Source organism: Manacus vitellinus, unplaced genomic scaffold (genome assembly GCF_001715985.3).
Source record: "Manacus vitellinus isolate BGI_N305 unplaced genomic scaffold, ASM171598v3 scaffold_2_pilon, whole genome shotgun sequence".
In the NCBI taxonomy this organism is placed as follows: Eukaryota; Metazoa; Chordata; class Aves; order Passeriformes; family Pipridae; genus Manacus; species Manacus vitellinus.
The window spans coordinates 12172545-12199668 of NW_021940208.1; the positions used below are offsets into that span (position 1 = coordinate 12172545).

Below are 27124 nucleotides of genomic sequence, written 5' to 3' on the forward strand. Positions count from 1 at the left end.
AAGGAGCCACACAGACCACCATGGAAGGATGGACGAAAAAGGAAGTTTATTGTGGGGTAGGGATTTATAAGGCTTTTAGGAGGGTTAAAGGGGAACCAATTACAAGTTCAGGGGCACAGAAAAAACCAATCAGGTAAAAAGGTTAACAACCAATAGGAAGGGGTTAACAAGGACCAATGAGAAACACCTCAGGACATCTTCTCAGGACATTCCTGTATGGGAGACAATAGTCCTTCACGGGGGGTGTCGGGCAATGACTTTGCAAAAAGCAAAAGCCATTTTAAAACCTGTTTAAACCACATTAAAAACTTCTGTTTCTATAACATTTGAGCGGTTTTCTTCTTTTTCTTCACTAGTCCATCTCTGACAGGACTTCTTCCATCCTACATATGGCAAATCCATTGCCACAGTGCCCTACAAAAGTAACTGGCTCCACTGTAACATGATTTACTGTGTCTGTTCCAGGATGAGTGAAATCCCTGGGAATAACTCTAGACTAGTAGACCTATACCTCTTTTTTGACTTAGCAAAAATGTAGACAAAGAACTATTCGCAATACATTCGTAGAATTCTTTAAAAATCAATCATTCAAAAGTTGTATCTAAAATATCAAACTATTTTGAAGTGTGCCTGAAAGGAACTAGCAATCCAAATATTTCTTATAGTTAGATATCTTATAGAATGGATGAAGAATAACTCAAAAGTACCAGCATAGCTTTTTTTTTTTTTGCTGCTTTTCAAAAAAAAAAAAAAAATTACTTTCGAGCTGAGAACAAATAAAAGAATTAGCACAACCATGACAAATGAGACACAGACATAGATCTTGTATCTTCATCTGCTTTCAACTTGTTTTTGTTAAACAGTTTCATTTCAGTGTGTCCTATCAGGCGGTTCCTTGTGCTGAGAAAATTGTAAGTTTGACTAGGTGATAAAAGTAGATAATGATAATAAGTAAAAACACAGAACATAATTTTTAAGTTGACAGCATCTGCTTTAAGTTTCAGGGAGTTTAAAGGGCAATGTCATTGTACACTTAGACACTTCACTGTATATCACTGTAACAAAATTGTATTTCTGGATTTGCCTTATCGACAAAAGGAAAGAGAAAAAAAATCTCATGAATTGAACTTAAAATCTGAAACTGCAAAAGTGATTCCTTATAAAATGCTGAGCAAGCATAATGTTAGGGCTTTTTTAATTGGAAGTATAGTGTGCCACTAGAGGTCCTTCATGGTCAGATTATGTTTTTCTCCACAGCGTTTTGGGATTCTTTACTATTTCTTTATCCATGCTACATGTGAGAATTACCATCTCTAAATAAATTTATTTTGCTTAATGTATTACATTTGTAGAATAATAGAGTGATTTTTCCTTGATTAAGCTTTTTCTGGGAAAATATCAAAAGGGTTTTCCAAATAGCATTTCTTTAATAAAAGCTTTTGTTTTATTAAGAAGTAAAATATTATTTATTTTTTAGTTCAATAACTGCATGTTTTCACATTTCATATTTTTTCATTGTCTTATAACACCTTCTTAACATAACCACTTTTCTCTTAGAAAAATAAAGGAAGAAAACAAATGTCAAACTATAATGAGTGAAATTAGGATAAACAACTGGAACAATAAAACAATATGTAAGGTAGTTTTTCTCTGCTGCTTCATTATTTTCTTATTTTTCCTAGTTAGAAGTTGGTTAAAAATGTCTGAACGCTACTTGAAAAACATGTGCAGCCTTGGGACTGAGGTTAAACGTATCACTACAGAACACAATGTCATTTATTGGGAAACCAATAACAGAGATTCGTAGTTCACTATTTGGAAACTAAGGGAAAGAAATACTTGCTGTTCCTGGGATGGCCATGAGCTGAAAAGTCCCAATAGCTGCACAAAGGGCAAATGGAATCACACAGTGTATCAGCTGGAATCAAGACAGAGATGTGTTAGACTATACAAAGTCCTGGGGAGACTTTTAATGAAAGTTAGGGTTTGTGCTGGTTACTTGTATTCAAGACAAATATGTAGAAAGATGCAGAAGGATCTGTAGAAGACCATGGGAGCTTGACTCGTTAGTCTAGCAAAGGACACTGAGATGAGATAGGAAGGCTGTCAAAAATGCAACTGAGAGCAAACCCTAGAAAGAAACTTTCTAAAGTAAAACACAATGTTAGTACCAGGACAAACATGTGTATATGAAATATTATTAGGTTTAAGCTGAAAATGAGAAGAGTTCCTTACTAACATTTACAATACAGCTATGTCTATTAGGACCATCACAGCCTGGAACAGATTTTCCATAGAAATAGCAGGAACAAGAAATGAACTACCTGGCAGCAAGGCATTAGCTTTGATAGCCAAAAGATTTCTTCCCATCCTGTTTCTGTAGGGGAAAAAAAAGGGATTTGCAGATGAAAGAAATAACCATTTTAAAATTAAAATATTCTAATATTATCTAAAATTAGCCATTAAAAAAATTTAATCTGAGAAACATCACAGTAAGCTACCGAGTGCAAAACCCACCTGTGGTGCAGGGGTGGTTCTGCTGTCTCTACCAAGAATAAAATATGAAGAAGGATATGTTTTCACACTGTAATGTCAAAAAAGATATTAACTAAGCAAAAGCAACTAAATGAGGAGGAGTGAGAATTTCAATATGTGATGAGTTCTATTTATTCGAAAATAGCAATAATAGAATTTAGGTACTTGATTGTCATTGAAAGTCACCAGAGCCAACATTGTAAGACAGAGTCATTTTGGGGGCAATCAATACAAGGTCAGACAAGTCTATGCATCTGTAATTCTAGTCTCACACACCATCTTCACTTCCTGTTCACCTGAGATGTGACCCTCTGCTTGAAACTGTACTCAGGAAAAAAATGGGGGTTTTGTTGCAAATGTAGTGTTTCCAAGGCCTAAGTAAACCTATGTGGGTGTTAATTTCAGTAATAACCAGCAAAATCTCAAAGGACACTGGCTTCACACTGAGTCCAAACACAGCTCCCTCAAATTTTTAATCTTCCAGCACTGACAGCAACACAAATGATATTGAAAGAGCTAGTGGAACAACTGGAGATTACAGCTTCAAACCATGAACTCAGTCTCAGAAAGGCAGACATAATAAAGCCCAAGGACCATCAAAATTTAAATCTACTTAGGACATATTGAAAGCATGATTTTTTTTTTCAAAACTCTCTGTCCCTGAAATGAAGGAAACTCTTCTTCAACCGTCTGACAGACTTCTTTCTCTTAAGAGAATTGTATTCTCCCAGTGGTTTTATGGAATAGCATTTAACACCTCTGACTGTGCAGCTGCAGCCTACAATGACTCCTCTTTAACTAACATCATCTGCTCTTTGGGCTAAACAGAAGAGTTTGGGGTTTTTTTTAGTTGATGACACTGATGACTATGAAAATAACATTTGAAAAGACCCAGCAAATTGCCTAGAGTTTTGTCTATACAGACTGGAGTACAACCCTATCTGAAAGCTAATTTAGGAATTATAATCTAATAAATATTCCCAAAGTTTGTGAAGACTTTGTGTTTTGTTTTGCAGGGAGAAACTCCTGGCAATACGAATTTGTGGGGATCACTTAGGTGTCTTTGGCTGCATTTCTGTCAGACTGGGCAAAGCAGACAACCTGGTCATTCTGGCCTGCACTATAGGCCTGAGACCTGATAATCCAGTGTGTGTTGTGTTCACCATTTAGTTCAAGCCTTCAGCATGGGATCCCTGCCCTGCACTGGGATGGAGTGCTGGGCATCATACTTATATACAGACTAAGGTTGAGAAGAGATTAATCAGGTCCTGACAAAAACAGGTTTAAGGGTAGGAAAGTATTTTACAGGCAAATGAGACCCCTGTCTTCACTCCCAACCTAACAGAAAAGTTGGGAGAGTCTTTCTGTGTTTGTTTTTACGCCTTATTGGTACTGTCACTTTTCCTTCACACCCTGGTGAAAAAGTTGTTGGTAAGAACATCTAGGGCAGCATTGGGATGATCCACCACAAACAAAATGTGGATTCCAGGCAGAAGAAATTTTTCAATTAAATCAGCTAGTATAATTTGAAGACAGTTTGGCCTGACACACAAGCAGTTCATCCAACTGAATTTGCAGTGTTGCAGACTTGGGCTGCATCAATGCAATATTATTAAGATAGGGAACTTCAGGTTTATCAAAAACTATTCATAGAATTGCAAAATAGTTTTAGTTGGAAGGGATTTCTGGAGGCCATCTAGCCCAACCCCTTACTTAAAGCAGGGTCAGTGTGAGCAGGTTGTTCAGGGTCATGTCCTGTTAAGCTTGAATATCCCCAAGGCTGAATATTTCACAGTTCTCTGGGTCCTTGTTCCAGTGTCTAAGTATCTTCATGGTACAACAAATAAAAAAATATATAAGTCCTTTTATCTAGTCAGAAATTCTTTTGTTGTAAATTGTGATTGTTGGCCTTTGTCCTTCTGCTGCATGCTATCAGGAAGGTGCAAACTGCAAAAAAAATCCCCCTTAGCCTTCTTTTCTCCAGGTTCCCTCTGCTTCTCCTTGGATGTCATATTCTTCAGAGCCCTGGCCATTTCTTTGAACTCTGCTGGACACCCTCCTGTGCCATTTTCTTTCTTGTACTGGAGAACCCAAACCTGAACACAGCAATGATTATTAAGGTGATCATGCAGGGTGATTTCAGCAGTTTTAACATTTATTGTCTCAGAAACATGGTTTTTGACAGGTCCTTTCTGAAATCTTACATTCTTTTACTGATCTATTGATTCTTTTATTCTGTTATTTTTTGGTTCATATCTACATTGAAAGAAGTGGAGATTTTTTAAATTTTTTTTAATAAAAACATGTCTTCTGACATTTTAAATCATACTTGGAGAAAAAGCATTCTGTAAAAGCATATTAGGTGTTAAAGAAGAAAAAACAGAAATTGAATATCAACTTTTATGTGGAACTAAGATCAAATTATTTTTTCTTCCTTTCCATTTTTGACAACCAAACAAAACACAAATAATACCAGACATTGGAATAAATAAAAATATTCTACATATAAAAAGATACTGTAGAAAAGAGAGAGATACCATAGGGTTATAGAAATAATGCAGAGGTAAACAGCTTTAAATTCTTTTTTACTAAAATTCCTACATATAGGAAAGCCATTTCATTGAAATTTCCTGCCTGAAGAAATTTTAGTTTAATAATATGCTCACGTCTCATATCAATTCCTTCTCAGAAAAAAAAAATTACCTTTCCTCAAGGATAGAGTATTTCAGTATTAAGTATTTAAAGTTGGGGTTTTTTTAAATATGTCTGTTCTTTCATCCACGTTGGAGTTTAGGCCTTTGTATTTTTATTCTGAACAGTTCCTAAACACTGTCTTTGAGTGAGGAGAGAGAGGAAAATGTTTTGGTAAAGTAGAATAAAAGTTAAAGAGATTAGGTGTCAACCAGACCTGTAGAACTGCATTCCACTCTCTGTTTTAATCTTGGCAAGGCACTAATAAGTAAATGATGCAAGCTGCACCCTGACTGTAGCATTACTTTAGTTGAACTTTCACCATGTGGGAAGTTACTGGAAGACATTTTGAACGTACGGTTTAATATACCTTTAAACAAAAATTTAGTTTTTCTCACCAATTAGCACAAAGGAAGCAATGTTTAATCATGTTTGCTTGTTCGTTTGTTTGTTTCAATATAATTGTTAAGAAAATACTAGTCTTCCTGACATTTGCAGAGCTGAGTTCCCAGGTTACAGAAATGTTAAGCAGCCACTTAACTTCATGTATTGAAGTGCTTTCCTAAACGTTTTTTACTAAGATATGTAACCAGGTAGTTTTAGTCATTCCTATTCCTTTTCCTATTTCTGTTATGATTCCGCTAGGACTAAAATTGATCACAGAATTCTCTTTCTCTGTTATATTGAAACAAAAGTTAATGATAGGGAATTATTCTTAGACTTCTATTGGGAGAGAGTTCACAAAAATAAGTTTTTATCTGAAAGCTTAGCTGTTTCATGGTGAAGTGTTCTCTACCTTTCAGATTTTTATAGCCTTTATAACAATATAAGGTAGTGAAAAGTTTGCAAATTATAACACTCACCAGAATTTTATTTGGTCTTTTTCTTATGAATTTTCCTTAACTGGTTTTCAGTCCTAAAAGCTACAAGTTAGGTCTTCCCACAGGAAATACACAGGCAAAGAGTTGGTATTCCACACTGGATACCCATGTAACAACTATGATTGTTGCTTTGTGGTTCTGTTTGGGTATGATAAATGTAATATCCCAGAAAACTTGTATTACATCTGTGAAAGAAGAAAAAGAATGTCTGTGCTGATTTACAGGAATCACTTACATGATTCTATGACAAAGTCGCTATTTTATAAAAGCTTTAATTTTTGTTGTGTGCCCCATTTCTTCTGTTTACATTTCTTTTCTGTGTGATATTTCTTTGACATACAAATTTTTCAGGTACTCCCCTCCCCAGCAACCCCTTAGTCCACTAGTATCCCTTAATCCACCACTGCCACTCATCCCACTTCTACCACAAAACCCCTTGTCACCATTGCCCAGCCTTCCAAGTCAGTGATATCAGCCATAACTTCATCAGGCACATCATGGCACCTCAGGCTACAGTGACCACTTTCAAGACACCTTCTGATTCTATGAGTAGTACGGATCAATGGTTGTTCAATTGTCTCAGCATGTTAAGGATGAACTTCCATTATCTACATTGCATTAACAGTGAGCTAAAACTTTTTCAAATAGCTGATTATTTTTCCATTATGAAAAGATCATTGTGCTTCCTGGAGTTGTAAAAAGTACAATATCTTAGACAATGCGTAGTTAAGAAAAAGAACCTCCTAAATTTGTAGTCAAATATGTACTTACTTGTGTTTTGACCCATCTGGAACTGTCACACCTTTCACACCTTTTCCCATTTCCCTACAAGTAAGTCAGAATTTTACTAAAAGAAAGAATGAGGCTTTCTGCTATCTAGAAATGACAAACCAGATTTTTGAGTTTGACCAGAATAAATTCAGAGTGACTGCCATGACTGTATGCATACATCTGAACTCCAGCTTTGATCTAGCCACACTTTAGGACCATCATGAAGGCTTACGCAGTCCCCTGAGTCAGAGGATCACAGGTGTGGGAACAGTGACTTTCCATTTGTGGACACTGAAATTGTAAGGGACCAGCTCTATAAGGTGAATGCTCACAAGTCCATGAAGAGATTCATCCCAGAGTTCTGAAGGAGCTAGTGGATGTTATGGCAGGAGCTCACTTGTTCATCTACCAAAGGTCTTGAGAGTCAGGGGAGGTCCCTTCTGACTGGATATTACTTGCATCTACAAAAAAGTACATGAAGAGAGATCCAGAGAACTACAAATCTGTTAGCCTAACCTCAGTTCCTGGAAAAATTGTGGAGAAGATTATACTGGGTATTATTGAAAATCATTTAAAGAAAAATGCAATCATCAGGCACAGTCAATATGGGTTCACAAAGGAAAATTCCTGTTTAACTAGTTTGGTATCCTTCTCTAATAAGGTCACCTGCCTAGTGGATGAAGGGTAGGCAGTGGCTGTAGTTTTTCTGGATTTTAGTACAGCTTTTGATACTGTTCCCCCCAGCATCCTTCTGGACAAGCTGTCCAGCTGTGGGATAAGTGGATCCATGGTGTGCTGAGTGAAGAACTGGCTGAAGGGCTGTAGTGAGTGGCGCTACTTCCAGCTTGTGACCAGTCACCAGCAGTGTTCCTCAGGGATCAATTCTAGAGCCAGTACTGTTCAATATATTTATCAATGATCTGGATGCAGGAGCTGAAGGCACCATTAGCAGGTTTGCTGATGGTAGCAGACTGAGAGGTGAGGTTGACTCTCTTGAGGGCCAAGAGGCCTTGCAAAGGAATCTAGCGTTGGGCTGAGAAGTGATTATCCCACTCTATTCAGCATTGGTGCAGCCTCAGCTCAAGTACTTTGTGCAGTTCTGGGCCCCAGAATCTAAGAAGGATGTGAAAGTCCTTGAATAGGCTCATCTAGGTTGGAGAAAAGGAGTCTGAGTGGCAACCTCATCTCTCTCTACAGCTTCCTGAGGAGAGAAAATCTAGAGGGGGGTGCTGAGTTCTTCTCCATATTATCCAGTGGCAGGATGTGTGGAAATTCAAAGCTGTTCAAAGTGGTTCAAAGCTGTGCCAGAAGAGGTTCATACTGGGCATTAGGAAGCATTTCTTTATCGAGAGGGTGGTCAAACACTGGAACAGGCTTCCTAGAGAGGTGGTGGATGCTCCGAATCTGTCAGTATTTAAGAGGCATTTGGACAATGCCCTTAATAACATGCTTTAGCTTAGTCAGTTCTGAATCAGTTGGGCAGCTGGACTGGATGATCATTGGAGGTTCCTTCCAACTAAAATAGTCCTATTCTCTTCTAAAGTTCCTATAAAATTCCCGGATGGGGGTGGGGTGGGTGGGGACAGAAATGTAATGCTCTTCTGTTAAAAGCTCTCTCTGATATTCTGGGTAAATATTAACTATTTCTTTGGTAATGTTTGATTTTTAAAGAGTAAAGAGCAAGTCCCTCTGTACATATATTGCATGTATTCAGCATGCCAGACCATAGCATATGTTTTAGGAAGAAGAAGTAGTTCCGTTGATTGCTTATTCAGGAAAATCTTTAACATTCATTGTCATACTCTAAATGTTAAGATGTGAGTTCTGCCAAATCAATAGTACACCCAGAGGGCATACACGGAAACATTACAGATAACAGATGTTACACCTTTGTTTTATGGCATAGGTATGTTTTAAGAACTGGGAGGATGTTGGACATACTCCAGAGATCTTTCTTTAATTTCTTGGGTTAGCAAAATCACGAATTCTGTCCCTGCACTTCCACACTGTAAGTAAATTTTGTGAGTTGAAGCTTCAGCACTTTTCTGCTGCACTGCATTCATAGTGACCTTTTGTTGGTGGATTAAATGGCTGTTGCACATGCAATACAGATAAATAGTCTTCTGAATAGAGGCTCGGGTGCATCCACTTCTAGCTTTAGAGTGGTGTACTTTGTGGAGAGTCACTCATCTGCAAATGATGGAGCTTCTTTCTATATTGTGAGGAAAAACTCATTGGCTTGGGGATTGCTGAAGCTGGTAGCCCAACAGAGGCCAGGCTGCCACAGCTCCATTTGCCAGATGCAGTCAGCACTGACGTGGACTATTGCCTCTATTCCCAACAAGTCCCAGAGATACTGTACACTCTGTGTATCTATATATACACAGCTGATCACACAAACAGAAGCACGAACATCCTGATCTCCCCACCTTTTTGTCAGTTAAAGGGTTTTTTTATTGTGAAATATGTACATATATTAATGTACAATAGGCCATGGAATGTGTACAGTTCAGGTACTCAGTCTGTCCAGAAACTGACCCTGGACCCTTGGCCTTCCAGTTTTCTTTGCATGACCCCACACAGACCAACATCTACACATATGCATTAAGGATCTCCCCAGTAATTGTCCCTGGATCCTCTTGTCTCCCTTGACTCAGACACATATACAAGCAAATGGGTCTCAGTTGACACCTGACCTCACAGCCTCTCCAGTGATTGGCTTGGACTCCTTGGTCCCTCCAGGAGGAAACTGTCAGATGACTCTGGTCTGCCTAGTATCCAGCCTAGACCTATGGCAGCTCCAATATATGGCTTCCAAGCCTCTTATCCTTCTCACCAATTACCCCAACTTGATATTTGCCAGTGTGCACACACCGACATAACACATCTTCACAGTACACAATCTTCTCCAAAAAAGCAGCATCTTCCCTCAATCCAAATTTATTTCACCTGCACTTGCTCAAATCACATGTCTCACATGAGCTTCACAAAGATCACTACAACAGGAGTTGCCTTTTACTTATAGCATCAAGTAAGATCTCAATGTAGAGTGTGATATCTCTGAAGGTGGATTCAGGGTTCCTTGCCACATTTGCCAGCATGAACAGCCTTTCACCTACAATCTCAGAAAAGAAAATGGCCTAGATGAACCCCACACCAGAAAGGTCTCTTAATACCTCCTTATCTGCAGACAAAACACAAGAGCTTCTCACTCTTGCTGCCTTTAACATTTGTTCTTTGTTCTTTCTTTTAAGGTCTGAATATGCCAGGAACCATTCCAAAGCAGCTCCTAGCTCAAGGATCCACATTCTCCACTAAATTACACCGTTGCAGCCAGTCGAGCTCCTAAATAAAGCATAATCATAAGAAAGATGAGCATAATATTGCCTTTTCTAGTCTGTCCACTTGTTGTGGGAAAGCAGTTTCATATTGGGAAATTTCGATGCTTTTTAATTTTTTTTTTGCCAACTACATATTTTTTAATTACTGAATCAGGGGTACTGAGAAACAAGATAAAAATTAAATGCCTAAGGAAAATAACTTCATTCCAGACACCTTTCCTGCCCCCTTTCTTCAAGCCTCTCCTGCCCCTTCAAGTCTCCCCCCTGCTTGCTTTTGCCAATGCTACACTCAGTCCCTTCAGCAAGGCAGCAGGCACCACAAGAGATTGACATCAGTGTGTAGTGGTTTCTTTTCTTGGCACTCCATGTTTCTTATGCTTTTCAACTTCCCCAGTGTGGATTCCTCCCCAGAATGTAATCCCCTTCAGTGTAGTACCTGCTCCTGCGGGGATTCCTTCACGGATGTGATCTTTCCAGTTAGGGGCTGTATTTAGAAGCTCTCACTTCAGGTTTCCCCAGCCTTTCACTGCCCTCCAGTGGACAGCGCTGCTTGTCAGCATTTTCCTGCCGCAGCATATAAGGTAGCTTTAAGGAGCTTCCTTTCTTTCAACGCCACGTCCTTCAGCAGATATATAGAGAACAACATGCGAGTGGCAGCATTCCAGGATTAGAACACTGAGAAATCCTGAACATCTTTGGCCGATTCCTGTAAAATCAGAGAGCTTTCCTTTTGAACCTAGACACATTCTGGAGCATAAAAACTGAAGAACTGAGAGCAAAGACATTCAAGTGCTATTTGAGACATCTCGAAGAGGTGTTAGGGTGAGAGTTTAATATGTTGGTAATAGCCTTCATTTTCATTCCTAAGGTCAGAAGATCTACCGAGTTCTGTTTGAATTCAAAGTGAGTTTTACCTGGGAAGAAGATCAGGACTTCACTGGTATAAGGCTTGTCTGTATTTCTTTCTACACAAGAACAATTTAGTTTGGGGGACAGTCATGTTCCTGATAATAACACGAAATTACTCAGAAGGGGTAGTGGTAGTGAAACCCTCCTGGGAGGATATTCAGAGACCCAGTTCTTCAATGCAGTACAAAAAAACCCTCATAAAAAGAAACTCTTCTTCAGTCTCCCCTCTCCTATTTCTCCTGTCCCCTCATACTGCAAATTGCTGTCAGTCCCTTTGGTGAGGCAATGGGCAGTGCAGAGATTGGGGTCAGTGCGTGGTGGTTCCTCCATCAGTAGCAGTGCTTTTAGAGTCATGCCTCATGGACCCAGCTCAGACATGGTTTTCTCTATCCTTCTCCTCCAATCTGGTAATTTTTTTTTCTATTGTTCTAGTGTTTTCTGCCCTTTTTTCACACACATCTGTTTAAGAGGTGCTACAAACCCATCTGGTGGCTCAGAGACACCACCACTTGGCTGGTGTGTTCAGCTGTGGCCTGTGGTGGGTCAGGTGGAGACTAGCTATGTCCAGCGTGTCTGGGACCTTCCCACAGAGCTCAACTCTACCACCTCCTCCCCAGTCTGACAATTATGTTTAAGAGACAGATATATGACATTTTACAGATTACATGACTTCCCTGTGCCATGGCAGAGATAGTCCAGTGAAGGAGAACATTAGGTAGGCTGGCACTGTGAGTTCTCTTCATAAGCTCCTCACTCTGCAGTAGAGATGGTGCAATCCTGAAGGCAGCATGGGTAGGTCAGTGTGGTTGTTCCTGACGTGCTGTGTCATCATAGCACAGGGTCATGTGTGGGTCTTGAGTATCCCTCACTCTTTTCTGGTCCCTGAATTCGGAGGATGCAGAGACGGTCTGTATCCTGGAGCAGGGTCATAGGTCCTCCCTCTCTAAGGTCTTTTTTTAGCCCCCAGTACCCTTCCATGTCCTTATTTACAGTATTAGTTAGAGAATACCTCATTGATAATTATACCACTTGTTTTCTGATTTGTTATTGCTTTCCAGTTCTTGCTTCAGTTACTTCTGGATGCTTTTCCATTTCTTCATGATCATTGGCACAGCTTGGCTATTTGTGTCCTTGAGCACACCAAAACCATCCCCTACCAGAGATGTAGCCCTGGCTGGCAAAGGCCCCAGCCCTTGCTGTCCTTCAGCACAAGCCTACTGACCGGTAACCTGTTTATGTATGTCCAGCTCCTTTTATCTCTTCTCTCCTGTATTTTTCCACACTTGTTCCTCTCCAGTCCAATTTGATCTTTCCCTCTCCCAACTTTGATTCTTCCCCTAAATAGTAAGTCTTGTACAACTCCAATCTTCTTTCCAACTTCCCATGGTGAGTCCCATGCTCCTGCAGGTAGTAATTCTCTCTGAGTCTGTAATGGGATTGATGGGAAGTGTCTTCCATTGACTTGGCTGGGGGTATTCTCCCAACCCACGGGACTGGTGGGTCCCTCTTCTAGCCCTTGAAACAACTTTGCCAGGGGCTGAGTCAGCACTGGGTGCAGTTACTGGGGTTTTCCTGTCTACCATTTTGTCTCTGCTCCTTTGTGTTCATGGGAATGAGCCTTCAGTCACATAACCTAAAAGTCTGTAAACTCTGGTTCGCTTCTTGAAGTTCTCTGGGGTAAAAGGTCCCTGACTAGCTCTGTGACAATAGTCTTTTAAGTATCTAACCCCTTCTGATGATTTCATTTACTGTGAAAATTTCATCCATTAATGTCTGCTAATTCCCTTCTACAAACATCTTCTTGTTCTAAACATCCTCATGTAATGCGTGTTTTTTGAGCAGAGGCATAGTCTCTTAAATTTATGAGAAATTTTACTCAATATTAAATGGCTCTAAATTCCCATGGACAGAGGGAAGATTTCCTGTCCTGACGGCCCTCAGTCTACCTCCAGTGTAAACAAGGCAGGGCTTTAACTGGAAGTGTAGGGAATGGCATTCTTGGAGAAAGACCACGGGACCTACTTCCAGTTGCAAAGCTTAAGACCAGCCTTTGCACCAGAAGTAGGGGTGCAGGACAGCTGTCACTGCTTTTTGAATGAAAGTTGTCTCTGATCTACACCGTGCATCCCATGGTCACGAGGAGATAGGGTGGTGTGATAATGTACTCAGTGATACACAGTTTGCCTGAGAGGATGGGTAAGTGGATAATGATTCCTGTTCTGCAAACACATCACACACAGATTAGAGCTTCAGCTCCACCAGTCTAGTTTAGACAAGTCCTATACCAGTAATCCCAGAGGAACAGGTCACTCCTTCTGACTGGTTGACATGCTGAGTCTGTAGATGACAGTTTAGCTTCTGTGTGTTGCAGTTCTTGGGCTTCAGCTTCTACATGGTAAGGGATGATGATCTATGGTGGGCACTCCAAAAAGACTGTTGTCTTAACAATTTAATACCTTTCAGATTAAGTCACTAACATAAACTGGCAACCGCTCTTCTAATCACACAGCCCAAGGCCAAACATCTTTGACATCCTCTATTGCTGAGGCCAATTAATAGTTGCCACCACAGTTTCCATATTCCTCCAGCCCCCTATCCAAGTAATGTACAGGAAAAGAAACATTACCTGTGCTACCAGCTCATACTGGATTAACCTAGCCCATTGGAACTCGGCAGATGTTATCACAGCTCATTTGTCTGGGCAACTCTTCCAGATAGATTAAACTCCTTGGAACTTACCATACAGGGAACTTCTTTGTTTAATATTTGCAAATAATGCAGGTAGACTAGTCTGCCTGTCCTGAATTAGGACAGCAATTATGTTTATGTTTATGATATCAATTAAAAGTAATACACCTCTTAAGAAATTATCAGAGATCTCATCTTGTCAAAAGTGGGAATCTGTGAAAAACAAATTATATTGATAGTGGGAAATTAATTGTAGGATTGGGTTCCTTTCAGAGATGATGAAATTATTGCAGAAAAAAGCATCTCTCTGATCAACATGCTCAAAAGGTCCATGGCACTAAGTTCAAAGAGCATCCTTTATTAGTGGAAATCTGTATCATTTCACACACCAGCATTTCCCAAACAGAAAAGAGATGTAGAAGAAGGGCTTCATTAGAGCAAAGAAGGCATAGAATCCTAGAAGGAATCATCCCAAGTGACAAATGGAAAAGTGAGGTGTAAGATTGAAAAATGACAAGAAAGAAGGCATGAGAACAAATATTTCACTTGTTTTAGACAATAGAATAAACTGCTATTTTGGGTTAGGTTCTTAATCTCACGTAAATGCAATCTAATCCTACCTAAAGACAGATTCTTGTGCAGTTTAGGCATTATCCCTGAAATGTCAATGTGCACAAATTCAGTTCAGTATTTTAGTGGAGCAGGTTGCATGTTCCTGTATTTTCCTGACACTTTACTGAGTCAGATGTACTTTTGTAGCTGTGATTGTCTAAGATGTCATCATAGATGTCTCAGATGGTAAGATTTTGCAGAGCTAGATACCATCCATTGCCCCTGGAATACACAGATGTTTCGGAGGGAAGTACATTTTTTCTTGTAGTATGTCTGATCTAGGCACAGCAAAGATCAAGGTGGGAGTCATTGCTCTGAGTATAATATAACAAAATACTACTAACATTTTGAGGGAGGAGATAGTTGGCTAACAGGGGTGACACAATGATGGCCTACAGACAGGTAGATGTTGTTTACTGGTGTGGAACACGGATGGCTTAAGAGTTGATGAGAGGAAAAGTATAAAAATATTTAACGGTTATAAAACATTTATTGATTAAATACTCAGTCCTTGATTTTTAGTATTCTGAAAAGTTAGGACTTTTATTCCTAGGCTTGTCTTTGAAATTGTGCTTTAGGTATTTCTGGAAGATCAGATCTGAGGAGTCAGGAGAATTTCTTCTTGTCGCAGCTGGGTGTTTCTTTTCTTCACTAACTGCCTCTGTGAGTTCATTCTGCTATGAAGTAGTTTCACTTGCATCACCTCCACAGAGCCATTTTAATGCCTCACAAACAAAGCGGTTCTCTATGTAGATATTTATTTATTTATTTATATCTTTATATCTTTATATATAAATCCATTCATGGATTCTGATGACTCAGCTGTGCAAGTTGCTTTTTTCCCCAATGTTTATACTGATGGTTTTTCATGCACATATTTATCCCAACAACACCCTGTATTAGAGAGGGTTCGAAACATACCGAATCTTGAGACCATGACACCGTTGAAAGCTTAACAAAAACCAATATTTATTACCAAGAGGTGGCCAACAAAACAAACAAACCCAAAAGGGAGGAAGGAGGAGAGAAATAAGCCCCCAGCATGACCTCCCCAGTTACCCATCTGTTGCCCATAAAGTCACCTTACCGACCTAGCGTGCCTATAATTACCCATAGCAGGAGCTGCATCCTTGGAGAGTCAGTAAGTTCACAAACTGGCAGGTATCCCCGCCAAAGGCAACGTTGTCCTTGGTGTGATGCTAGCTCCCCTCTAAGAAAGCACTATCTGCTTTTATACAATTAACTGAGTGACCTCAACCTCAGCAGGAGTGGTCATCACTGCCCAGCCAGAGGCTCTCCGTCCCACCCCTTAGTTATGTAAGTGCATCTCTTCTGCACACACTTGGCTTTCCCTGTGCCTGCGTACTGCACTCGGGGGGTCTTTTCCAAATGAGTCTGGGGGCACTACTTCATCATTATAGTCTTCACTTTCTCCTTCAAGCGACCTTGGAGGACAATTAGCCAATCACAGAACACCAATTAAAACAGTTTATACAAGAAGCTCTCTCTCCAAGGATGAGGTACCCGTTTATCAGTATTTGTTTTCTCAAAACTTGGCAGGGAAAGAACAAAACTTTTATAGTTGTCTGGGCCAAACTCAGACCAAAAGTATCAGCATAAATTCACTGTGGTACACACCCTTATCAAACAAGGACATCTTCTAGGAGGTTGTCCTTCCCACCATCATATGAAACCTACCTGGCTTGATGACATCTTAGAGGAAGAAAAGTCATTGCTCATTAGGAGGGAGTATTCCACCTTCAGTACTACTCTATCAAAAATAAGATAGATCACCACAAAAAAAAAAAAATCAATACTTTGCATCTATTGAAACTTGTCCTGTGATAAAATGAGTAGCTGTATCAGCCTCCAGACTAATAGCCTAGGTAATTAAAACAGGAATGGATGGCATCTTGCTTCCAGACTGGTCCCTCAATTCTCTTAGGTTCTTGGGTAGCAGCAGAAAGCACAGTTTCTCAGTCTCAGGCTGTCTGGGCTTGAGAATTAATTACTTTCATCTGTGCTTCTCTAAATTTCTATGTTAGCATGTGTGCACGTTCAGGAGTGCTGTGATTTATGTAGTCACTAGTAATCTACCCACTTTTCCCAGTTGGGAAAAATCCATGCAGGTCAAAAATGTCACAAGAAATGAGGAATTCTTAGATTGAAACATCTTGGATTTACAGCTTAGTGCAGTTATCTAGCTAGGACTAGAGTAGATTTGGAAGTTTGGGGTTGTTTGGCTCTCTTATTATTTCCCAGAATTTAGGTTTGCTTCATCCTGTCTGGGAAGAGCAGATTGAATTTGCCAGTGCACAAGTAGTAGAAATTCTCTGAAGGAAAGTAAGGTTCATGTTGGTGCTTCAATTACTCTGCTCTAACCATCAAAGTTCCTCAAAACATACCCATTTTTGATCGTTTCTTCTGACTGCTGGTCTGATAACTTTGTGATAGACTGCATTCTGCCACAGCCTCTGTACTCACTGGTAAATGAACAAAACCTGAATGACTTGGACATAAAATTCACCCATCTTGCTCACAATAGACAATACAAATGCAGGCTCCCCATTTAACATATGACACGCAAAAGATCACAAGTGAAGGTATAAGGCTGTGCTTGAGATATGTGAATTTATATACCACTGCCTTTCTACAATGACAAGCTTAGGCAGACAAACTAGACTGTGGAAGCCTGAAAATATATGCAAACATATTTAGTTCAACTGTAAATGCCAAAGGGAAATTGACTTTGCTCATCTGTTAGGAATGAAATGAGCTGTGAAACTCATTAAAGTGAGGTTCTTCCAGCCCAGATGTGCAAAGGACAGCAATCTCCTGTGCTTCTAAGCTCAACAGCACATACTGGAGGCTTTGAAGACCTATGGGTGTTAGCCAGGGTGGTAATCTATAAAGGATCTAGGTATTATATACTGATCAAAGTCCACTTAAAATTTTGCCCTATTTACATTCAGCAAGCATCAGAGCTACTGATGTCACATACCTCAAAGCTCTGTTTCACACACAAACACTTCTAAGTGCCACTTTTTTCAGAACACTTAGATCCCCAGGAATCACCCGTAATCCTGTCCCAGGCAGAACTGCAAGAAATTGACTGATTTTAGTCTTACGAAGGTTCATTTGTCTGAGTTAACATTGTTTTAATTGTTTCTCAAAGGAGCAACTTGTCAAGTACAAACTATTTTCAATTTATTTTGAGGCAAAGAGCTGGTGAAAGTACAATGGAGAAATGTGCAGGATTCAGGAGGGAACACACAAGGAGACACATGCAGATACAGAAGCACTAAGTCCTGGAGACTGACTGGCCAGCCAAAAAGGTCCCTGGAGAGTCCGGATTCTTGGAGCAGGCAGCATCTTGCAGCTTCAGGTCAGCATACATAGCAAGATAAATCCCTCTGGTAGCTTCTGGCTGTGCTTTTTACAGCTTCTGGACTGCCAGGCCAAGTCTCTGCTGGAAGGTTCTGGGGTCATCTGGAACTGTCCCTCAGGGCCAGCCACCCATGCATATCCCAGACAAACTCATTTTGGGGCTGGGAGACATGAACTCCTGAGCAGTGCATGCAACCCCTCTTTTGACTTCACCCTGCCCTTGGTCAGGTGAGGGGCCAAGGTGCCCTTGGTCTCACTCATCCACACCACGGAGCTCCAAAATCTACCTAAGCCTCCAAGGGTAATCTGTTAGTCTCACACCGGTGACCAAGTAACAAATTGCAATAACAAAAACAGACTCATGCGATGAGAATACTCACAACAAGTTGCCCAACAGAGTTACAAAAAAAATGCGGTTTCAGATACGCCCCTAACCAGCCACGTGCAGTTAGGGTTTTAGCTGCATTTGTGCCTGACACTAACAGAGGAAAACAGGCTGTGTGAAAAAAAAATACCACCCATCTCTCCCTGTCCTTTTCACTATCAAAGTGCTCATTCATATCAGTATCCACTTGCTGTTGACCTTCTGCCAGCAACAACCTACTTCCCAGCACTCCCAGGCTACTCTGCTGGGTTCTCAGGCTCTCCACCCACGGTTGCCTCACCCCAGCCCAATCTACAGAAGAAGTTGCTGCAATTCTGTTTACCAGAAGTCCGAAGATTTCCTCTTATTTTACTCCAATGCCCTTACCAGCCATCTGAGGACTGTTCGTGTTTGTTATCCCATGTGGTTCCGAGACTCTAAAAGAAGTCTGAGGAATCTGTTGCTCAGCAGGTTTATCATAACATGATACTCAGCTGAAGATCCCGGGGGGGCAAAGAGATTTCTCTGACACGGGCATCTCTACTGGCAGAATTGTTCTATTACTGTGGGTAAAGGCACTTTCACCAAGGCCCAATACATGCAGTTTGTTCCACTGGGAAATGAGGAGTGTACGTCCCTGTCATTTCCAGTATTATGCCTTTTTTCTAGGCAGTTTGCATCATTCTCTCTGGGGATACCTGGATTGCTAACTCTCCTTTTTCTTTTTGCCACTTGCCCAGCCCATCATTACGACCCGGCGCTTGTTCCTCTGCGGGTCGGCCTGCCCAGCTCCCATCCCACGGGACAGCTTCCTTTCAGCTCCCTGCCCCTTTCTTACCTGCCGATCTGGTTCTTTCACACCTCTCCTCGGTGTTTCCTTTCTGCTCCCACTTTTCTTTGCAAAAGTCACGCTTTAACAGTCTCTCACCCACGATTTTCCATACCGGCCTGGGTTCCCCGCCCCAGCATCCCCCTTCTCCCGCCCACCCCTGCACCCGCGGGGGAGCTGGCCCCCGCTGGGCGCGGGCTGCAGCCCACGGCAGCGGGGAAGCTGACCCTGCCCCGCCCTCCCTCCCTCCGTGTCGCGGGAGGGGCCCGTGCTGCCGCCGCGCACTGACGGCGCGGTGGGAGGGCGGGCCGGCGGGCGGCTCGCCGCGCCACCGCCAGCGGCGGCACAGGCCGGCGGCGCCAGAGGCGATCCCCAGCGCACCACCGGCGGCGGCAGGCCGGGGAAGCCGGGCAAGCCGGAGGCGCCGGGGCAGCCGGGAGCGTAGGCGCGGAGCCGCCGGCGGACGGGGGCAGCGCGGTGCTGAAGGGACAGCGCCCGCTCCGCCCCACCCACGACCCAGCCGCCCGGCAGGACCACGGCGCGGAAGCCCCAGGGGCGGGGCGGGGGCCGGGTCCCGGCCCCGCCCGCCCGCCGCCGCGCCGGGCGCGGGGCCCCGTCCTGCTCCCCGCGGGAGCCGCGCCCCAGGCCCGCGCACTCCCCGCGCCGCCCGCCCGCCGCGCCGATGCGGGCGTGGGTGGCGATCGGGGCGCGGTGCAGGCACACCGGCGCGCGGAGCCCCAGGAAGGGCCAAGGCGGAGCCGGGCGCCAGGGCCGGGGCCGCCATGGAACGGTGCGATCTGATCTACCAGTTCCTGGCTGAATTCGTGCTGGGAGCTCCACGTGGGCAGATCCTGTCTCCTGACGCTCACGAGTTGCCGCTTCCCGGGCCGCTGCACTCGATCCCACTTCGTGGGGTGGACTTCTTCTTCCCGGCTGGTTGGAAGATCGAGCCTGGCAAGAGGGTCAAGCTGCAGCTTCTGGGACACGGGCGGGGCAGAGCGGTTCAGGTACAGGACCCGACCCCCTCCCACCTGCTCCCCAAACCTGCCGGCCCCCGAGCATACCCTGATTCCCTCCCTCATCGTCCGACACATCTCCTGCCCCAAGGGCTTTGACTTGTCCCCGAACACATCTCCCTGCACCAGTCTGGTTGCTGTGCCCCAAACAGTCCTCCACCCCTGTCAGTGGTCCCAGCCCCGTGGCCCACCATCCCACTTGCCCTACTGCCCACCAGTTCCTTCCCAGGAGCTTCTTCCTTCCCTACCCTTTCCCTTCACACACAGCAGAGAACAGCTGCCCTTCCCCTCCCAGCTCACACTAGTGGGTAACAAGTGGCCTCCTCCTGTTTCTTCTTCCCTCACTCATCTTTCCCCTGAAATCCTGGACCTAATGTAGCAATCCCTCCTCTACGTTTTTTTCCTTCTTTGCAGCAAGAGGCCCCTGCTTAACTCCGCATTTCTTACTTTGTCATCACCTCCGAACTCATTCTCCTCTGCAGTATTTCCCTCTGCCATTAGCTCTCCTTCACATGCAATCTGGAGAGACCAGGCCACCTCCCAGCTCTTCCTCCTTCCAGCACAGCAACACCGTGAGCACCCGTGCAGCCATGGCAGTGTGGAAGCTATGGGGCAGCCAGCTACAGTCCCTTAGTAGTGTTTTATCTGCCTTCTGCATCTGCTCTGCACCGATGGTTGCCAAGAGCCTTCAATAGTACCTCTACCATTTATACTGCAGCTAAAGTAGCTCAAATGCTGCACTGAGTATTAAATCCTCTCTCCCCTCTGTCACAAACAAGTAGCAAAACTACCCTCTTTTCCTGCCCCAAAAAGAATCACAGTCATTCCCCAATTTACGAACTGACTCACTCTTGTGCCTCTGTTGTATCTGTAATGCTTGCAGCTTCAGGCAAGTTGCATATGGATTTTAATTTGGACTTGAGGTTCAACAGATATGAATTCGTGGTGGGGGCAAATGCATAGCCCATCTACATATACCTAACCCACACACTTGTTGTTACTAGGATGCTAGCAGGAGGGTTGAAATGGGCCTCTTTGCTGGCCAGAATCAATTCTTATGTTCCCTGTCTTCCATCGCAACAGTTGTGCAGATTCCCACACCCAGCTGAAGAGGTGGGATTGCACTATCTTACTGGGGAACACCAACTTCTTTTTTTTCCACAACAAGCATTACAGTGAAACAACAAACAACTTTCTTGGGCTTACATGATTCAGAACTTCATATACATTCTTGCCGGCAGGCTGCTGAAGGATTAGCAAAGAAATTAGCAGGAATAATAGCAAGCTCTTAGCATTTTTCACTCTCCTTGTGCTTTCCAGACAGCTTGTAAAGTACTTGTAAATAAGTGACTAAGGATGTACAATCTCTTTATTTTGAATTTGTTGACAAATAGCCAGGATGGACAATGACAAGACACTCAAATGAAAGAAATACAAAATACAGAGAATTTTGCATACATTTAAAATCAAATGATGGCCACCCTTTAATGCTCAGGGAATGTGCACTGATGAGTCATGCAGTCAGTTGCTTTTAAATTTACCATTAGTATACCTCTGTGTTTTTTCTAGTACCCATAAATACAAACTGAAGTAGTTGTAAATACTTGTGTTTGGGTTTGTGCTAGGAGTTTCTTGTCAGTTGGTGTACCAAATATGACAGCATTTATTGTATAGTCTGTTTTACATTTACTCAAAGAAATTCTAAATATTTTACTAAGTTATACACCACAGGTTAAAATGTTGCACATTCTGTTCTCTGATAATGGAGAACACTACAGATCACAAGCAAAGATTATCTTGGGGAAAAACTAATTATTCCAAGAAGTTATCTACTTCTGGGGAACACCAATCAGTTTGCAGTTTTGATTCCCAATTCCACTCTGGCTCACTTGCACTGGAGCTTTAGAGGAGGTAAAACCTGTCTTTAAAGCTGCCAGGGGAGTTCCCTGCATGTGCACAGAAAACAACTGGCTGCATAATAACCCCCTAATTTTGGTCCCAGGCATAAGGGACATTCCCAGGGGAAGAGTAAGACGTGACACACCTGCTGTCACACTCTCTTGAAAGAGATCATGTACTTTCTTGGAGGAATTGTTTGAGAAAAATTCTTACATGTCTCTAGTGCATTGATGCTTCTGTATTTGAACAGGATTTCATGCATTGTTTCAGAAATCATCTTTAATATGCACTGTTTGCATTACTTCTCCAATAAAGCAATTCTCACCACTTCCACTGCAAACAGTAGTGGTAGATTGTTACTTATTTGGAGCTCAGATAGGGCGATTACTGACTATATTTACTTTGACATCAGTAAGGCATAGCTAAGCAGAATCTCCCATTGTGTGAGGTGCCACACGGACAGCAACAACATAATCAGTGACTTTAACACCTTACTAGAATGAGTATAAGCTCCGGTCTGTAATGCAGACTAACATAAATGAGGGGTACACCCTCAATTTCTTTCTATCTTCAGATTAGTCATTTAGAGCAATATGCTGTTTTGGCTGTGTTTTACATCATGTACTTTGATGTGATTTTTGTTTGTTTGTTTGTTTACTTTTCCTGTATTTAAATCCAACAATACATTTAAAAGATGAAACCTCCAGTGCTATAAAGTGCTTGGTATTGGTGCTAAAACTGAGAGTTCATTTCAGTAGGGGCAAGATACTGTGGAGAGGCTTCCATTATATTAACCCACTTTTTACCTAGACCATGATATTAGATACATTCTGCTTCTAACACATGGCTTGAAAATAAAACACTATCCTTATTCTTTTTCAGTAAGTAATATGTATTTTCAAAATTAATATCATTACAATATAGTCTTTAGTCATAGTATAAAAATAACTCTTCAAAATTAGATAAAGATTTCAGTGAAAGTTTGGTTCATCTGGTAAAGATCAGTAAGATCATAATGAAAAAGAAACACTGCGACTGATTTAAAGTCTCCCTAAAGCCATAGTCTGATGTAATTAATACAAAGAATCATAGAATACCCTGAACTGGGAGAGACCCACAAGGATCATCAAGTCTAATACCTGGCTCTGCACAGGACATCTCTAAGAATCACACCATGTGAGCATTGTCCACATTCTTCTTGAACTCTATCAGGCTTGGCACCATAACCACTTCCCTGGGGAGCCTGTTCCAGTGCCCAACCACCCTGTGGATGAAGAATCTTTTCCTAATATCAACCCTAGACCTCCCCGACTCAGTTTTATGCCTCTGTTTCTATCACTGATCACCAGAGTAAAGAGATCAGCACCTGCCCCTTCAATTACCCTCATGAGGAAGCTGTAGATGAGGTCTACCCTTAGTCTCCCCTTCTCCAGGATGAACAAACCAAGTAACTTCAGCTGCTCCTTGTATGGCTTCTCCTCAAGACCCTTCACCATCTTCGTAGCCCTCCTCTAATAGTTTTATATCCTTCTTGTGTTATAGTGCTCAAAGCTGCACACAATATTCAAGGTGAGGCTGCACCAGTGCAGAGCAGAGCGGGACAATCCCCTCCCTCAACCAGCTAGCAATGCTGTGCCTGATGCCTCCTGGACACAGTTGGCCCTCCTGGCTGCCGGGGCACTGCTCACTCATAGTCAGCTTGCTGTCAACCAGCACCCCCAGGTCCCTTTCCCTGGCACTGCTTTACAAGATTTCACTCCCCAGTCTGTACGAACATCCAGGTACAGAATCCGGCACTTGCCCTTTTTAAACTTCATACAGTTGGTGATTGCCCAGTCCTCTAATTTGTTGAGATCTCTCCTCAGGGCCTCCCTGCCTTCAAGGGAGTCAACAGCTCCTCCTAATTTAGTATCATCAGCAAACTTACTCAGTGTACCTTCAAGTCCTATGTCCAAGTTGCTTATGAAGATGTTGAAGAGCAGTGGCCCTAAGATGGAGCCCTGTGCAACCCCACTGGTGACAGATCACCAGCCTGGTGTCAGCCCATTCACTATTACCCTTTGTGCCTGTCCCATGAGCCAGTTGCTCACCCACCACATGACATGTTTATCCAGCTGCGTGCTGGACATTTTGTCCAGAAGGATACTGGGAGAGACAGTATGGAAAGCTTTACTGAAATCCAAAAAAATTATATCAGCTTGGCTTCCCTTGATCAACTGGGTGGGCTACCTTGTTGTAAAAGGAAATTAGGTTTGACAAGCAGGACTTTCCTGATGACTGCATTGTCCTTCAGGTGCTTTTCAGTAACTCACAGAAGAATCTTCTCTATCATTTTACCAGGCACTGAATTGAGACTGATAGTCCTGTAATTTCCAGGGTCATTCTTCTTTTCCTTCTTGAAAATTCCGACGTTTGCCAGCATAGAATCATTCATATTTAATGACATTAATGAGCTGAACCAAAGTTTACACAAGAAGCCATAATTTCAACAAGAATTTAAGATCTGCATAGAGATAATTTGAGAAATGGAAATTTAAACATCCCTTATGAATAAGTGAGACTACATCAAACCTGACATGTTACCCAAGGGTTTTTTTTTTCTTTCTGTTCAAAAAGTGACAAAAATAAGGGAGTTAAAAACTTAATTTTGCTTTTAGAGTCTGATCTTGCAGCACTTACCAAAGTATGTATAATCACCTAAGTAGATTCCCTGTTATGAAAGAACATAAGAAAGGCCCATCTGATTTTTTCTATGGTCCATACTCGGATATCTTGTCTCTGAGAGAGTCTTTGAATTCTCCTGAGTACTCTGCTATCCTTTCATCTACTTTCAACTTGGGGGACTTCCAAAGGTTAATGCTCTTTGTCTGTTTACTAAAGCTCACTCAGTCTCTTGTTCAGGACTTATTCAGTCTTCCATGGATTATAGATAAACTCTGCATTCATAACATTTTTCCCAAGGAGACCTACAAGTTGCATGAAGAGCCTTTTACTGTCAACCCTTCTCATCTTTGTTGGCCATCATGCACTCTCATCACCGAAGTGAAGACCTAGGCCTGTATAATCTGTAAAGCTGTATATCTTCTGAGTCTCTGTACTGTGGGCTCTGTGAACACTGACCTGTGTCTTGTGAAGTAGCACATGAGGCATCTGTGCTCAGGAAAGATAGGTTCCTCCACTGTGCTAGAAGAAACTTCATCTGCATTTTGTGAGGAGCTTGAACCCATCTGAGGGTGCCTGCATGCTTTTGGGAAGCCTTCCCGAGTAAAACCCTTCTGGGCACTTGCCTGGAGCAACAGTTTGTTTTCAGCTAAGACCTGAGCTAAGAAGGAAAGCAGGTTGTCCCCACTAAGAACAAAGCAAAGTGCATATTTGTATGAAACTGAAACTAACACCAAAAGTATATATCTTTTGTTCTGTGAACACGTTCCACGGATTGCTAATAAAGAGCACTTTGCAAAATAATTCAGCATTTAAAATTTGCCCTAGAGGTACTGGGTTCAGAAATGTTTAGAAAGTGACTTTCAAATGTAAGAAAAAACCCAATATTTTTGTGTCTAATAGATAAATTAATTAATTATAATTAGCTTTAAAAAAGCAAAGTTATTTAATAAAACATATAAAAGATAAAAACACATTGCCATATGGAAAAGTAATCTATTTACGAATAAAATAAAAACGCATTTTAATTTTCCTTTTTTTTTCCCCTTCATAGATCAATAACACGCTCTTATTATCGCAATTCTGTGGGTGGCTTACTAGTGTTCGACCTCACAAATCGACGATCTTTTGAACATGTGAAAGACTGGCTAGAAGAAGCAAAAATGCACGTGCAGCCCTTTCAAATTGTGTTCCTATTAGTAGGGCACAAATGTGACTTAGTGTCACAGCGTGAGGTTACAAGAGAAGAAGCTGAAAAGCTGTCATCTGACTGTGGTATGAAATATATAGAAACTTCAGCAAAAGATGCCACAAATGTTGAAGAGTCCTTTACAATTCTTACACGAGACATCTATGAACTTGTAAAAAATGGAGAAATCTCAATACAAGATGGATGGGAAGGTGTCAAGAGTGGCTTTGTTCCAAATGTTGTACATTCGTCAGAAGAAGCTGTAAAGCCCAGAAGACAGTGCATCTGCTGAATTTGTAGCATGCCAAAGAGCCCATGGGGTGTTCAGAAGATGATGCCAACCTAAATAACAGAATAATGGTTTTGAAACAGTATTAGATCATGATATAGCTGAATCATAGAACAGTAATTTGTTTTTGTATCCTTCTGTCTAGGTCATAATTCATAAAACTTTAAGTGCTTTTTTTCTTTACAGAGTTCGATAACTTTATGTGGTCTTCAGAAAAAAAAATTATATATTGCTAAAGGGAAAACTATGGCAAGACACTGAGAAAGCGCAATAATCATTGTGACAGCATCCTCGCTTGGGCTTTGTATTTTGAATACTGTTTAAAATTCAAGGCTTGATAGGTGAGGATCAGATGACCTCATTACTTTTGTTCATCCTGCCTTAGCTTTGGACAAGAAAATATTATAACTTATACTTTTTTAATGTGATTCTTTACTCAAGTGCAGGGTTGCTAATGACTATTAAAGTTTAGAATGCTGTAGAATTTGATAATAAAGATAACTCTAAAGAAAGCAAACTGAAAGATTGCTCCAATAGCAAACACTTTTGATATGACTATGAATACAAGCCTTACTAAAGAAAAAGAATGTTTTAGAAAAGATTATTTATTTGTATACAAAAATGGGGAATAGAAACAATGGAATTTATTATTAAATATTTTCTGAATTGCCAATGAAACTAAACATAACATCACATATGATCCAGCTGTTATTTGACTTATATACAAAACAGATTTCCCAACCACTGGACTTACATTTCGGTGACCAAATTCTCAGCTGGGTAATTATCACAGTCACACTGATGCCTAAGGAATTAGGTTAATTTACACAAACAAATTCCATATTAGCTTTAAAAAATGAGTTTACTTCTAACTAGAAGTAAAAATAAGTTAAAAAGTGCTGCAACCCATGGGGACCCAGGCCTTAAATTTGAATAGAGCAAGGACTGTTTTATTCTTAGCCAGCAAATATTACACTGTTGTCTAAAATAGGAAGGTTTTAAACTAAAACTGTTATGAATAGAGCATTCAGAGAGGAAAGAATTTCTAAAATAATGTTTGGG

The 27124-nt window shown here is 41.7% G+C and overlaps 1 protein-coding gene across 1 annotated transcript; it reads left to right on the forward strand.

Moving 5' to 3' along the window:
- Positions 1–19690: 19690 nt before the first annotated feature.
- On the forward strand, positions 19691–26579 carry RAB39A (RAB39A, member RAS oncogene family). Its single transcript, XM_029960895.1, is given in 4 exon segments — positions 19691–19749; positions 19751–19985; positions 19987–20015; positions 25639–26579. Coding segments are annotated over 4 exon segments (750 nt in total). The 3' UTR covers positions 26066–26579.
- Positions 26580–27124: the final 545 nt, after the last annotated feature.